Below are 14,525 nucleotides of genomic sequence, written 5' to 3'. Positions count from 1 at the left end.
CTGGAATATATGGCTGAGGAGCTTGGGCTTGCAAAAAACCCACAATGACTTCTTGTTCTATATTCCTGAACGTTACAGTTTTACTTTTTATAAGTGTCTGACTTCCTGATGAGGCAGTTCATATACCAAAGTATCTGCTAAATAGCTGTTTGTATTACACTAAAGCCTTTTCACATAACATACTATAACATCTTGCAAAAGTAGGAATTACAGTTATATTTAAAGCCTTTTTTTCTATTTAGACAACACAAATATTTAACAGCTCCGTAAGAAACTCCCCTTGGTATGATTTGGTTAGGTAATGACAGTTTTAAGGCACCTTGCTCTGCACCCTAAAAATGAGAAGTGACTGACACTTCTAATGATCAAACAGCACTTATGCTGTGCACTTTGAATGCCTCTGCTTCTCTGAGGTGGAAAGGCAGCCTGCAGACACTGCCTGCTCTCAGTTTTCCTTTCCACCGCATCGCTGAAAACCACTGCAACTGAGGAGGCTTTTAGGAGAGAGCCTGAAACAATACCACACTAAAAGAGAAAAGCAATGGCATGCAGAGCACTTACCAGGATATTTGCGTCCTTCCAGGATTCCTACACAGCAGAGAAGAAAAAACCCAACCCTTGGATCTTGTTAAAAATCAGCTGAAATCCACCAACTCCTTTAAGCCCCCAGCAACTGCCAGACTGAGTGACTGCTCAGTGTGCTTTTACTTCAGCCGTGGGAAGCGCCTTCTGCCTCAAGAGGGGCTGGCTCTGCCTTGCGTAAGCTGGGTAAACACCGCGGCACCACGCAGCATTGGCTGGAGGCAGAGCCAGCATCCTGCTCCTGCTCCATCAATTCATCCATCCCTGGCCCCAAAAAGGAAAAAAGGAAGTGGAGGGTGTGTTGAGAACAATACTGCAGCCCAATTGCCTGGCAGCTCTGTGGATGAGGTTCTCAGAGAAACACTGATTTATTTCCTTCTCTTACATAACTGTACCCATGCATGCTATACCTTTTCTTCTCTTTTTTTTTAACCATCATTTATTAGCCCAGCTAGCTTTCCTCACCTCCCACACAAAGAGTAATTTCTTAATACAGTGAGAATTATACCAGCAGAAACTCTTCAGGCATTGCTACCTCCATTTTCACTAATAATGTAGACCTGGACACAACACACCTGCAGATGCCACTTGTGTGTACTGGACTGTCATGGCCAATGAGTCTACAACAGCTCATTCCTGTAGGATGCACGTTTAGAAAGGCAAATCTGCATGTGCCAGACCAGGTTATGAGCTCATTTCTCATTCCACCAACATTGAAATCACTGCATCAAGCCAGTGGGTGGGATAATTTAAATGTCTGAGCCATGAAGTGGTGATCAAGCTTCCAAGTTACCTCGTGGAATTGATCATGCAAATGCTGCTGCAAGCATGATATGACACAGCAGCTTAACCTTTATATCATGTTTTACATCACAGCTGTAGTGGGCAGCTGTGAAGATGGGGTACATGGTTACCCTGGCTTAGGCAATGCAGATATAGCCTGACATTTCACATCTCCAAGTTGTACAAGTGATTGTCGCTCCTGTTTCTGCTGCTCTCCCTGGCTTGCCACCTCAATTTTCTAAGCACAATTTTATGAACTGATCTGTCAACATGTTAAAGCCATTTTACCTGCTCTGTGATTTTTTAGCTGGATCTCTTCCCCAGTTCACCTCACATTATAGAAACTGGGTAAGACTCAAATTAGAACCGTCAAAACAGCTTTTTTGTTCATAATGCTACAACACAGCGTAAGTTGCAGCTCCACATAAGTCAGCTTCACTGCTGAGAACAAGGTGAATGCATCCCTCTTTCCTCTCTCCTCAACCTGTACTCCACAGGTAACTTTCCCCTAAGTAATACTGTACAGCTGTCCTGTTACAGGATCTTGTCACCTCAGCAGAAAAATCAGCTGCAGAACACCTTGTCATAGGATATTCTGATTAATAAAACTATCCATAGGCTCGAAGACACTTTTTTTCCCTCCTATTGTAGATTACCAAGCACAAAGATACCACAGAAGTGATTGAGCCACAGCTGCTGAACACTGGAAAGTGCCTGGAGAAACACTGATGTACACGTGCTCCCTTGTTTCCACTCTTTGGTCACCAAAAAACCCACACTACTGAAAACTGCTCTGAAATGGTATGGTCACTATCACAGCTATCAGATTACTAAGCTGGCAAGGGTCTAAGGGAAAAACCAAAACCACACACAAATCCCCAACTATTTCAACACAAATAATTTTTCTTACCTGTTTGTGGGTTTATTCTGTTAGTCCACTATACCAATGCAAATGAGGGGATAGGGACCTTCTGCATCAATCTCAACAGTAATGCCAAAGACTCATCAAGGCCAATCTTGAGATTTAAGTTGAATCCTCCTCCCAGTCAAAAATCAACAGCCTCACACTACTGGCACACAAACCCAGCTTTTCCACTGATAACATGTAGATCCTTAAAATGCCACTTTTTACTGGAGTCACACCACCCCACCTCCCCCATCACTTTCAAGGATTTTCTATTTCTACCCAGCTTATACAAAGTTGGGAGATTTAATGCTGTTTTAATCAGGGCTAAGGGTTTGCTTTTGTGATTTTGTTTCAAAAGAAAAAAGAAAAAAAAAAAACCCCACAACTAACCAAAACCACATCAAGACTGCATTAGTATCACTTAACAGATTTGGCACCAAGAGTACAAAAGGTGCTCTGTATTAAGGTATTTAACTCCAGTGATAAGTTACATTGGTATGACCACTTCTAGGTTGCCTTACATTTCTCATACAAGTTGTAAAACTTGAGTTGTACTGTTTCAAAAGCATTCATCCTGAAAAGCAGAACTTAAAGACTAATTTGCTTCTAGAACTCTTTTATTCTCATTTTACAGAAGCAGCTGCTCAGAGTTCAGGTTAATAAGATTGTAGATTACTTTATGTTGCAGCCACCTAAGAAGGTACAGTGAGCAGCTACAGGTGGATTTGCTTTCTACCACCCCACCCAGCCTCCTGCAGATAAGAATCCTTACCTGCCTTCAAATTAGTGACCCTCTGGAGCTATCAGGCAACACCACACAATGTTCTTTTCATAGCTAATCATGCCCCATCTTAATTCAGGGCTTTTTAGGGTTTATTTTGCCCCTAGGCACACTTCTCTGTGGCTACCTCTGAATCTCACCCAACAGAGTTTGAACCACTGTTTCCCCACCTGTATTTACTGACAGCCATGCTCTACTCAGCTGTTCTTGTGTCAACATTGCCCCCCACCTTTATGATGAGGAGGGTTTAATGATTTTCACTGCATGCAATAACCATGCCATGCCTTGAGAACTGGAAGCAAATGCCTCCAGCATGCTGTCGCTAGGCAAGCTATCTGATTTCTCCTGGAGTACAGATACCATGCCAGACTAAAACAATGCAATCTGTAGCCCAAGATATCACTGCTAATTTCATGAAGTGATGCTGAACTGCAGGGGAGGTTCTTTCCTTAAAATTGTTAAAGAAATAAAGGGCTGTATCGTCATGTTCCTCTATCTGACTCACAAGCAGATGCTGTACAGTTTGATACAATTACGTGATTTCACATGACATTCAACAGGAGCTTTTAAGAAAAATGCATTTTTAGCTGTTCCAGTGAAAAAGACAGCCTTACAGACAGGGGCAAAGGGCAACACTATGGCCTCTAGTGTCCAGATTGGCAAGAAGCCTGAATGGCAAACTCTCCATGTTGGAGTTAACCTGATCACTATATTACTACTAAATTTCAGGACTGACATTTTAAACAGCTGCTGGTAATTTTATTCAACAAAACAGACAAGGAGTGGAATAAAAACCCCATGCAGGAAAAGAGCTTGAAATTACTGCACACAGGATATATAAGAACAGAGATGGAAGGAAAGGAAACACTGGGAAAAGGGAGCAGAAAACGTGGAAGACCAGGATGTGTAATAATCCCACGGGGGAGGTATATTTGTACACTCAGTACTGAACGCTGAACATACACTACACACAACCTGAACTCTGCTTCCCACAAAGTCAGGGGCTGAACTCTGATCAAAGCCAATGGTATCAAAAAAAGACAAATATTTCATGTGTTGTAAAGCATTAACACTGTTAGATGGTTCTCAGAAGCCTAACCTCAGGTGCATGAGGAAAGAAGAAAGAAGGAAAGATTACTGATTTACCAGTCCCATTAATCCTTATTGTGTTACGTCACATGTAATCTCTGTGCAAGGAGTTCCCATGTTACACTGTTAATAAAAAGTCATACTACAGTGTTTTAAGGAGATTATGGAGGGGACGAACAGCCCGAAGCCAAGAACATGCTATTTAGAGTATACAATAGAAATGCTAATCAAATAATCTGCAGGAAGAGGAGAAGGGAAGGAAATGACCTAATCCTCTGCACTACTGTGTGTTGGCTTATGGCAAGAAGTAAGAAAGTTCTTATAAGGGCCAAGAAAACAAAGGTCCATTGTTATAGCTACAGCTTCCAGATAAGAACCCTTTTCTGCATCTCAAGTTTCTGTGACATGAAGGGTAGATGGTACTTTATGAACTCTTCTACACTGACCACTTCTGGAAGGGGTGGGAGAGGTTAATTAGATTTGCAGGACAGCTGGGTAAAAGATCTAAATAGAATCTCAAATTATTAATGCACAACAAATGCTCCTTCAAATAGATTTGCCAACTCTAACATGTCTTTCATCCAGCCATGGTGATCCTAAAGCAACTGTGGAGCAATTTGTCCCAGAAGCAGCCTAGTTAGAGTCGCACCAAGTCGTCAAATTGCACAGAGGCATTTCCCATTACAGGAGTCATACTTTGCCATCAGACAAACCTACTGAGCATCTTATGAAGTCCTTTCCCTGACATCTTTGTGGGCCTGTTCCTCAGCTACACCAGGGAAGTCCTTCACAAGAGAAATAGGGCCCAGTGAACAATTCAATGCAGCAACAGTTGTCCAAGTAGGACATTTGGGAATTAAGCTGCTCTGAAGACAATGTTGTGGTTTAACCAACCCCAGCCAGTCACCAAGTACCACATAGCTCCTTGCTCACACCTTCCCTGCCCCAGAAGAAAGGCAGGGGAATCAGAGGAAAAAAAGGTAAAACCCTCAGGTTGAAATAAGAACAATTAAGTAACTGAAATAAACTAAACTGAGACATAATAAGGAAAAGGGAGACAACATAAAAGGAGAGAGAAAGAAAACCCAAGAAAATGATGCACAACACAACTGCTCACCACCCCACTGACTGATGCCCAGACCATTCCTGTGCAGCAGCCAGCCCCTTCCAGCCAATTCCCCCAGTTTATAATACTGGGCATGTTCCCTGGTATGGAACATCCCTTTGGCCAGTTTGGGTCACTTTTCTTGGCCATGCTCCCTCCTACCTTCTTGTGCAGCTCCTTGCTGGCAGAGCATGGGACCCTGTAAAGTCTTTGATTCAGAGTCAGCACTCCTCAGCAACAACCAAAACATCAGTGCATTAACACTATTCTCATCCTAAACCCAAAACACAGCACTGTATCAGCTACTAAGAAAATTAACTCTATCCCAGTTGAAAACTGCATAGATGGTCCTTCACCTGGCTTCAAGTACCACCCTGAAGCATCAGACATGCTGAATTCCTAAAAATCCAAGACGGAAAGGATGATAAGCAAAGTCTCATTCTAAGGAAAGCAGACTTGTTTCCAAAAAGGTCAAACTGATGCAAGCCATCTGCCAAGTCTCAACCATACAGATGTAGTTGCACCAGGCTTTTTCTGAGGCAGTAAACTTTAGTTTGCCAGGTACCTGAAAAAAACTATTATAAAAGGTTGGGGTGTTTTATAAGTTCTCTGGAATAATTTCTGGTTAAATTAACCCAGGCTATACCCAAGCACTTCCTTAAAGAATTGTTCAGCTGCTGTTCTGCAATCTTTCAGCATCAGAACTCAGATTCACTGAGCTTCAGGTATTATGGTTTCCCCTAAATAAAGGGAGGTCCAATTTGAATTCATTTCCAAGACACGATTTTTGTACTTGCAAAGCCTTTAAGGTTATAGCAGAACTAGCCGAACCTGCATTACCTGAAATTTTTCATTCCCACAAAGCCAGGTCATTTAACCATGGACTTGTATAGAGAATGTTAAGACAGGCAGTTGCTAGAAGCAGTAACACTTTCAGTTCTGAAAAATATCTTTGCCTCATTTTCAGTGATGAAAAACATTTCATATTAAATTATTCACTCAGATTAGCAAAAAAAGGACAGGAAAAAGTATTCAGCTATAACTGGCTGTCTCCCCACATTCACACTCTAGGGAAAAAACATCTTAAGAGTGACAAAGTTTAAAAACTATTCAGTACAGATTCTGATCAACTCCCACATCACACAAATGGATCTCTAATAAGGAGGCAAATATATTTTTCCTCAAAGAGACTGTGAAACAGAAAAGTCAAGTTTATACAACAGCCCTCTAGCAGCCCTTTAGCTTTATCCTAAATTCCTAACCACACTTGCTAAACTCTTGACACTCACCATTCTGCCTGCAGTCCCTCTGCAATTCTGGTTAAAAAAGTGCTGGATCACCTCAAAATGGCTCTCCTCACCTCTGCATGTCAATGTCCCAAGTCCATAGTTCATACCTGAATATTTTGCAAATCACTGCTACTAAACATAACCATCTCACTATATTCTTCCTCCTCACTTTGAAATTTAGACAGTCTTTACACAAGGTAGAAAACTTGGTCCTTTCTAAACATATCACCTGCAGCATTTGCACATAAAAGCACATGACCTACATTCCTCTGGAGAGCTGGCAGGGGCTGCCTCCTTTCTGCAAGCCAAGGGTCAGGTTTTCATAGTGGCCTGCTAGGAGATGTTAGAGCTCTGTACAGACACAGAGTTCAGTACCTGTTTCCTGCTCTTCTGACATTCAAGGATGTCTTTTTAGGAATACTCTAAGTACTGTTGTATGAGCTCAGGTACAGAACCAATGTTACTTTAGACAGTAACTGAAGTGAACAAGAATTGATTACTTGTCACATCCAATAGGTTTCTAATAGAGGTATAATGAAATATTTCCAGATACATTAAAAGCTGCCCCTTAAAAACTAAGGTGAACCAACTTCTGTGCTGATACCACTTGTATTTATACATAACCCAAACTATCTTTTGGCACACTTTAGTTTCCATATGCATGGCCTCCTACAGCCAGCAATTCAAACAGGACAGCTCCAATACCTCCTCATGTTAGACCACCTGCCTGTTCACAGTTTGTTACTGCTCAGAGAAAAAAAAATCCTGTCAGTTGATCAGATCTTTTTCTTTCCTTTCTAGTACCATGGGCAGTGCATGATTTAGCAGATCTAGACAGGCACACTACTTCTAATCCAATTTGGGTAAGAGGTTTACTGCTTATAAAAATAAACAGGCAGTTGCACTTTACCTCTATGCAGGCACTAACACCTAACAACAGAAAGGTCATTCCCAAATAGTAAGAACTCAGTGCTAGAGATGCCATCCCTAAATTCTACTCCTTGGCTGAGACAGAAATATAGTTACTTCTTTAGAGGTACAAGGGATAACTAGTAGGTACTCTTTGCTCTTGTCACATGCAATGTTTGGCATTATTATGCTAAATATATTCCCACAAAAAAAAAGCAAACGATGGAATTCCTCAATCATGGAGATGGAGCTGTATTATTTCTATAAGGACCCAAGGGACTTTGGTGTGACCATATGGTCCAGTCTTAATTAAGAGCTGAGGAAATCATTATGTTTAACATTTGACTTGTAATTGGAGGTTTTCAAGGTTATCACTAGTTTCAGATTTTCAGTTTTATGTGTCAACAGAAAAAATGTTACCTTCAAATAAGGGAAGGTATCTAGTTCAATATGGCAACTTTAAGTTAGTATAGCCTTCAGCTATGACCAGAAGAAGAAATATTCCCAAGTGTGTGGGTCATAAAAGACAAGCAAAGGCATTTTGGTACCAAGAGAGTGGCCTGCTTTTTAAAACAGCCATGCATTTCAGAATCTGTATCTTGTCTACTCAGCATATGTCAGACAAAATTTAGTAGATGAAGACAAAAGTAATTTTAGATTGGTCAAGTACAGGGATAGTGACAAGCACTGTGGCTGAACATTTTTTCAGCAACTGCCAAAGTGATGCACCCATTGTGAGGCAGCGTTAAAATGTTCAGCCATGGTTTCATGGAGTGCCCCAGCATTTTCAGTGCTGCTACATCACATTACAAACTAATGCAATTACATTAGCAAGGCAACAGTTTGACTATTTGTAATTCTACCAGCAAAGAAAGTGTTCCTGAACACAAAAAATGTTCTTCCTTGATTCACGAGAATTCCACAGCAGAATTGTGTGAATACAAACCTTCAAAATTTGGCCAAGAAACAGGTAAGATTCTTAAAATTGAGGTTTGAGAACACAAGCTCAGTGCATTTCTCATCAATTAATGCTGATTTACTTACTTGACATGTTCTCAAGCAAAACAGCTCCACAATTTCTTTGGGTAAAAAAACCCCAAACAAAACCCCATGCTTAAAGCTGTGTCTTTGGCACAGGACTCTGGCTCTCTGTACATACCAACTCACATTTCAAAGCTACCTGGAGAAGCCTCCAAAACAAATGTAGTTGAACAGTTAAAGTTGGAACTAGATTTGAACTAACAAAAGCATGAAATAAAATCTACATTTCTTTCTCATTCAGGCATTTTTCTGACATGCAGACGTATCTTCATACTTGCAAACTCACTTCTAGCAATGACCTCAGCTTTGCACTTTGTACCTGTATGCCCCAAGAGTCAGGCTTTGTGCAGCAAAGAATTACTTGTTTTTCTCAAAGAAAAATTTTTCCATTCAGGAAATAGGAAACATTGTTGGGCAAATATATTGAAAAGAGCATACAGCCACAAAACATGGCAGTTTTGACAGCACCACAACCACATCATTTTTGAACAGTACCAGACGATTCAGAACACAGTAGTACTTTAGAGAGTTTGGAAATAAATTTCACATTATTTACAGCATTACTTATTTATTAACCAAACGGACTGGTTAATATAGTACAGATTTCTTCCCTTCTGAACCTTGGGAAAGGGATTGAGAGAAGCCTCCACTTTAACCCATAGTGTGCACTCCAGATACCCAGACACAGCCTATATGTGTATCTTCAGGTGCACCTCTATGTAGCACAGAAAGATTAGGTCCTGTTTTTCTAGTGCAGCAAAGTTAACAGCAATAATCTAGTCTGGAGAAGCCATTTCACTTGTCCCTTTTTGGTCAGCCATTCAGTGCAGATCAATTAATTCTAAGAAATCTGGCTCTTAAGTGATCCTTCCAAGGTTTTTAGGGGTAGATCAGCCCTCTCTGGACTGATACTGGTTATTGACATGGCTTCAAATTACTAACAGCTGCTCATACTGAGCTCAGCAGTGCCTCATTCACACCTATCCATAACGGTTTGTAGAAATCCCATTCACATTCAATTTGCTGCTTGTCATCAGACACTCCTGTGCTTAAGGATGTCTCCTGCCATCCCTTTGCAGAGCAGGAGGCTCTGAGGGTATGAACTGTCATGGGCAACCTTGACACAAGTGAAGAAATCACTACCCAGATTCGGCAGAGATGTCTGACACATTTAAGCTTCTGGATCAATGCTAACTCAAAGTAAAACAAAACAACCAAAAAACCCTCAAACATGTAAGGCATACCATTTATGTAATTAACTATTCAACAGACATACTAACAAAACTAAAGAACTTCAAATATGGCAAAGTCATTGGAGCCAATTTGACTCTAGACACCCAGTATGACTTTAAGAACTGTCAGGCAAGTTTTGATGAAAGCTACAAGTTTGTCAGGCTGATCATCAGAGCTACGTTTAGCACTGTGTATTGCATCAATGCAACTTTGTGGCAAAACAAATTTTCAGGCATGCTCAGTCTCACTCCAGCAACATCAACCCCAGCTGTAGAATAGATACTCTTGAAACAAAAAGGAAAGCAAACACTTTCTCTGGCTTAGCAACCAGTGTTGTACCTAAACTTCTGAAAACATTGAAGTCATTCTGTAGTTTTAGCATTTCACTGATGGGAGTGTGTGGATTAGATGTCCCCAAAATAAACGTTGAACCATACAAATAAATACAGCACTGTCAGAAGCTTGCCCTCCTCTATTTTATAACAGTTATTCTTTGCGTGGAAACATGACTGCTAGGACAAAAAGATGCAAGGTCAGCTACACCAAGCAACTCTAAAATGTTATCAACACTATACAATGTTACAAAACCAACAAGGGGAGTGGTATTAGCTCAAATGATTTTATTAGTTTCTGAGGTGAAGCATTTTTCTTTTAGTAACCACTTCTAAGCTGAGGCTTTTTTCCTTGTTAGAAGGGAGGCACTTCATTTCAATTGCAGAAAAAATTTTAAAACCCCAACAACAATAAAAACAGGTAAGTAAAAAAAAAACAACTTTATTTTCTGTAAAAGTCTTCATTTTAAAACCATTTTGTGGCCTAATCTCTTTATTTTGAAAGTAGAATTAAATATCAATGCCAATTAGAGTGAGCTAGAGCTCAGAGCCTGTGGAGCAAAGCACCACTTTAGGGAACAACTGCACATTCCCAGTTTTGTGACAGAGACCTGTGTTTTACTGCTTCTAGTATTAAAACTTACAACTAAGCATCCTCATATTTCGTGTACTGGGATTTGCCAAAGTCCAGCTTCAGGACTAACTGTATGTTCTACTTGTTCTAGGTCCTTCTGTCTGAAAACACAACTGAGCCTAAGATGAAGGGGGAGAATTTAGGAATTACTGGGGTTTTCATAGCTAGTCCTGTCTCTTCCAGCCATCCACCCTCATTCAGCAATATAAAAAGGTTAATAATCACAATAAATGTGATTTCCATTCCAACATCCTCATGTTACTTACTAATTACTTTATTAACTCGTTTAAGTAAATGTCTGTTTTCCAAAGACATCACATGGTGCTTATTCCTTAACTTCTAATATAGAAGTCTACCAAAACCATAAAAATTGTGTAAGAAAAAGGAAGGCTGCCATTCTCACCCCCAAAACAATACCACTATGATTGTATACACTGAAGCAGCAAGACTCACCTTTACTGGCAAAAAACAAAAGTTCAGAAAATGAAAGTTAACCAAAGATAACAGAAGGCCTAACACAAAGGGGCATTGAAATATTAGAATCAAAACTCCCAGTGAAGTGGCAGCCAACTGAAATCAAAGATCCTAAGAAATGCTTTCTTGTTAATTGAAAGCAACATGAAATCTCTTTTTGACCAAAAATGCATTTAGAGCAATCTAAACCAGCTCCAGTGTACAGAAGACTGAACCCTTTGACAAGACTTCAGCCTTTCAGGTAACTGCCTGCAAACTCAACATGCTCCAAAGATGATTTTTAGTGTGGCACAAATGAAGAATCTCTAATTAAATTTTAAAATGTAAAAATACTTGCAGCCTGTAAGTTTAGCCCAGACTGGAATTCTGCAACAAGATCCTCTTCCTTAAGTGTCTTTTCAAAGCGTGCCAAAACCATTAGTTAAAAGGATAATCTATATAAAGCCATTGTTACAAAAAATAAAACTACATCATGCCGTGGCTGGAACAACTAAGGTACTGGTCAGGGAGGAAGGATTATTTTCTGGCACAGTAATGAAGCAGCAGACTTGGTTCTCTCTCTCTTTTTATTACTATATTAAACCTACCCAATGTTTCATAAAAATAAAACTGAGGTTTGTAGCTCATCTGATTAGCAGATGATCAATTGATCTGAGCAGACTTTGTTTCTAAGCATACTGTGAAGGAGAAAAAAAAAAAAAGAAAAAGGGGAAAAAAAAGGGAAGAAAAAAAAAGGCATAGCATGCTAAATAAGGAAATGAAATTGAAGCTCATGTTCTGTCTCTCTTCATCTACCAGGTCACTTAACCAAGCCCAATACTTGAGTCCAATTATGCAGGTGTAAGTAAGGACTCACCTGCACTGAAGGAACCTAAATTCAGCAGCATAAGCAAGATCACTATCAGCCTACCTATGCATGACCATACTGGAGCAAATCTTGGCTGGGCATGTAATTTAATTCACCACTCTGATTCTGGATAAGTCCAAGACCTTAAGAATAATTACACTGCCTTCAGAGGCAATGCTCATTGTGAGTTACAGTATTTAAGTTGTGTACTGTTTGTCTGAAGAGATCAAGCACTTAAATGCCAGATACCTTCCAGCTTCAACTATGTTTCCCAACTCTTTCTAGAGTTTTTCCAACTGTTTTTGGTGTCTATACAAGTACTTGAACACACCAAGTCTTCTCTGACCCACCATGTTTCATTACACAGAAACTTCTTCATAATGCATTTTCCAACGAGACTCTCAAGCTGATTTAAAAAAACTAACAGCTACATTACTTTTAAAGCTCTAGACCATACTGCACTAACTGTAGAGCTTCCCCTTGAAAAACACTTGTGGAGTTAAGGAATTTTGGACTAAGAATTCACTCATGATAGAAACTTCACAGAAAATCAAGAGGCGCAGTGAATACAGGGCTGATCAGAAACTAAAATAAACATGCAGCATGAATTCAAGTCAGCAAACTCCTGTGAAATAATGAAGTGGTACTTCCCATACCTAAAATGTTTCAGGCTGTTAACCACCACTACTGACTGCTCATAACCAGTTTCAGGACTTTGGCAGTTGAAACACAAATAGCAGCCACTGAAGTACTGATAGCTTTGATCATGAAAAACATCAGTATGATTAGCATCTCATGCCTATTTGCCCCAATCCCCCGAGACGTAAAATCAAACTACAAACATTTTCAAAGTTATATACCGAAAGTTCTCTCACTGTTAATCACACCCTTTGTACTTGAGGTTGTACTCTCAATTTCACTAACATTAACTCCCCTTGAAAACTGGTCTAAGCAAGGTAAAGTTGATGTTCTCACAACACCACATTACTACTTTGGTTGAAGCAACAGTGAGAGGAAGCAGCAGTTGTCCTCAAACCAGAGGGCTAAGGAAAAAGAACAAGCCACAGATACATTCACAGGCAAAGCTACAGACAGCAATGCAAGAATTTTAAGCCTACCACATCAGAAGGACATGCAGTCAATCTAATAACAAAGCTTAAAGCACAGGTCCCTGAACCTCTTAGGATACTCCCACAATTAATTTGTTTCTCTTGAGTTAGTGAGAAAACTCATCTCATGGAAAAACTCTGGTCAGCAGGTCTAGAGTAAAGACAGGCCAAATATTGCATAGCTCAGATCTGGGGAAGGAGAACTATGTGTGTACATGGGGCAGGGAGATGAGATGGAGAAGGCATCACTCTCAGCAGGCAGTAAATACTGTATCAGAGCCTCTGGAAATCGCCTTAGGAAGAAATCCAATATTAGGGCACGAGAAAGTAAATTTGGCTCAGTTAAGAAGGCATCTTGGTAATATAATAATCTGCATTTTTATAAAAGCTGTAAGTGGTTGCTGTTGAGAGATACTGTCCAGTGAACTACTTAAAGCATTCTCTTCACTTTAAAAAAAGGTAGTGATTGGAGAACAAATACCTTTACAGATAGTTACAGCAACACAATACAAGTAATTTGTATTGTTTTACGCTTGTACTTCTAGCAGCTGATCTCAATCAAAATCTTCCATAGGTAAATAAAAGCTCTGTTTGAAAGGAACTCTAGAAGTAGTTACTGAATTCTCTAGAGGAAAAACTTGAAAAGAAGTTCATGTGCAAGTAGAAAAAGTTTGTTCTTGTAGAACAACTTGGTAGATGCAAACTCACCGTGTCCAAGCACCTCGAGATTGTAACCATGCTTCCACTTGGATTTACGATACATAATCAAAAGCCACACGCGCAGAGGGACAGGGACCTGTTGATGATGGTGGCTGTCAACAATGAGCTGAGAGCAGTTAGCTGCTAGTGCAGACAGGACAACGATTTTCAACACTGCGAGAGAAAGCCAGAGTGAGACCATATGGTTAAGCCAATCCACATCAGCAGCAACAGGGAGCATCAGCAATTGAGAACTGTCAGCTGGCAGAGGCACAGGTAGGAAATCCACCTGCCACTCACAGACATTGTGAAGAATGGCTTTGTAGAGGTTAAGCAGTGTCTTGGCTGAGTGTCTACTGGAATAAATGTGTCTTTGAATGCAACAGATACCCTTTCTCTCCAGTCAGCACTCCTTGAGCAAAGCAACTCAAATGCTCAGTTCTTCAGAATTATTTAGGGAGTTCAGTTGCCAGTTGGTACAGTCAGGCTTTACTGAAATTTAAGAACATGTTCTGGAATTATACTGAATAAGTCATAGTTTTACACTGACAGAAGACTGCCAGTTGCAGGTAAGCATTAGGCAAGCACTGTTAGCAGACACCCTGGCTGTGTGTTACTCAAAACCATGCAAAAGAAAGGGATGAAAGGGCTGGCTTTAACTTCAAACTGCTTAGAGGAAAGGGAGCTGGACCACATGAACTCCAGAATTCC

General features: G+C 40.2%; 1 protein-coding gene across 5 annotated transcripts in view; it reads right to left on the bottom strand.

Annotated features, from left to right (window-relative positions):
* PELI1 (pellino E3 ubiquitin protein ligase 1) overlaps nucleotides 1–14,525 on the bottom strand; it is a 43,192-nt gene that overhangs the window by 16,764 nt on the left and 11,903 nt on the right. For 2 of the 5 annotated variants that reach the window (XM_085054328.1, XM_085054331.1), the window contains exon 1: nucleotides 562–762. The exons of 2 other annotated variants lie outside the window; for them this stretch is intronic. Coding sequence is in view for 1 of the 3 variants with exons in the window: in XM_085054329.1 (XP_084910455.1) it covers nucleotides 13,824–13,878 (55 nt within the window). In the remaining 2 variants the exon portion in view is untranslated. Of the gene's footprint in view, nucleotides 1–561; nucleotides 763–13,823; nucleotides 13,989–14,525 lie in introns of those variants that run through there. One more of the 5 variants, XM_085054329.1, reaches the window with a different exon arrangement.

The sequence above is a fragment of the Lichenostomus cassidix genome, chromosome 3, assembly GCF_008360975.1.
Source record: "Lichenostomus cassidix isolate B80296 chromosome 3, HeHo_3.0, whole genome shotgun sequence".
NCBI lineage: Eukaryota > Metazoa > Chordata > Aves > Passeriformes > Meliphagidae > Lichenostomus > Lichenostomus cassidix.
This window is presented reverse-complemented; position numbering and strand designations above follow the sequence as displayed.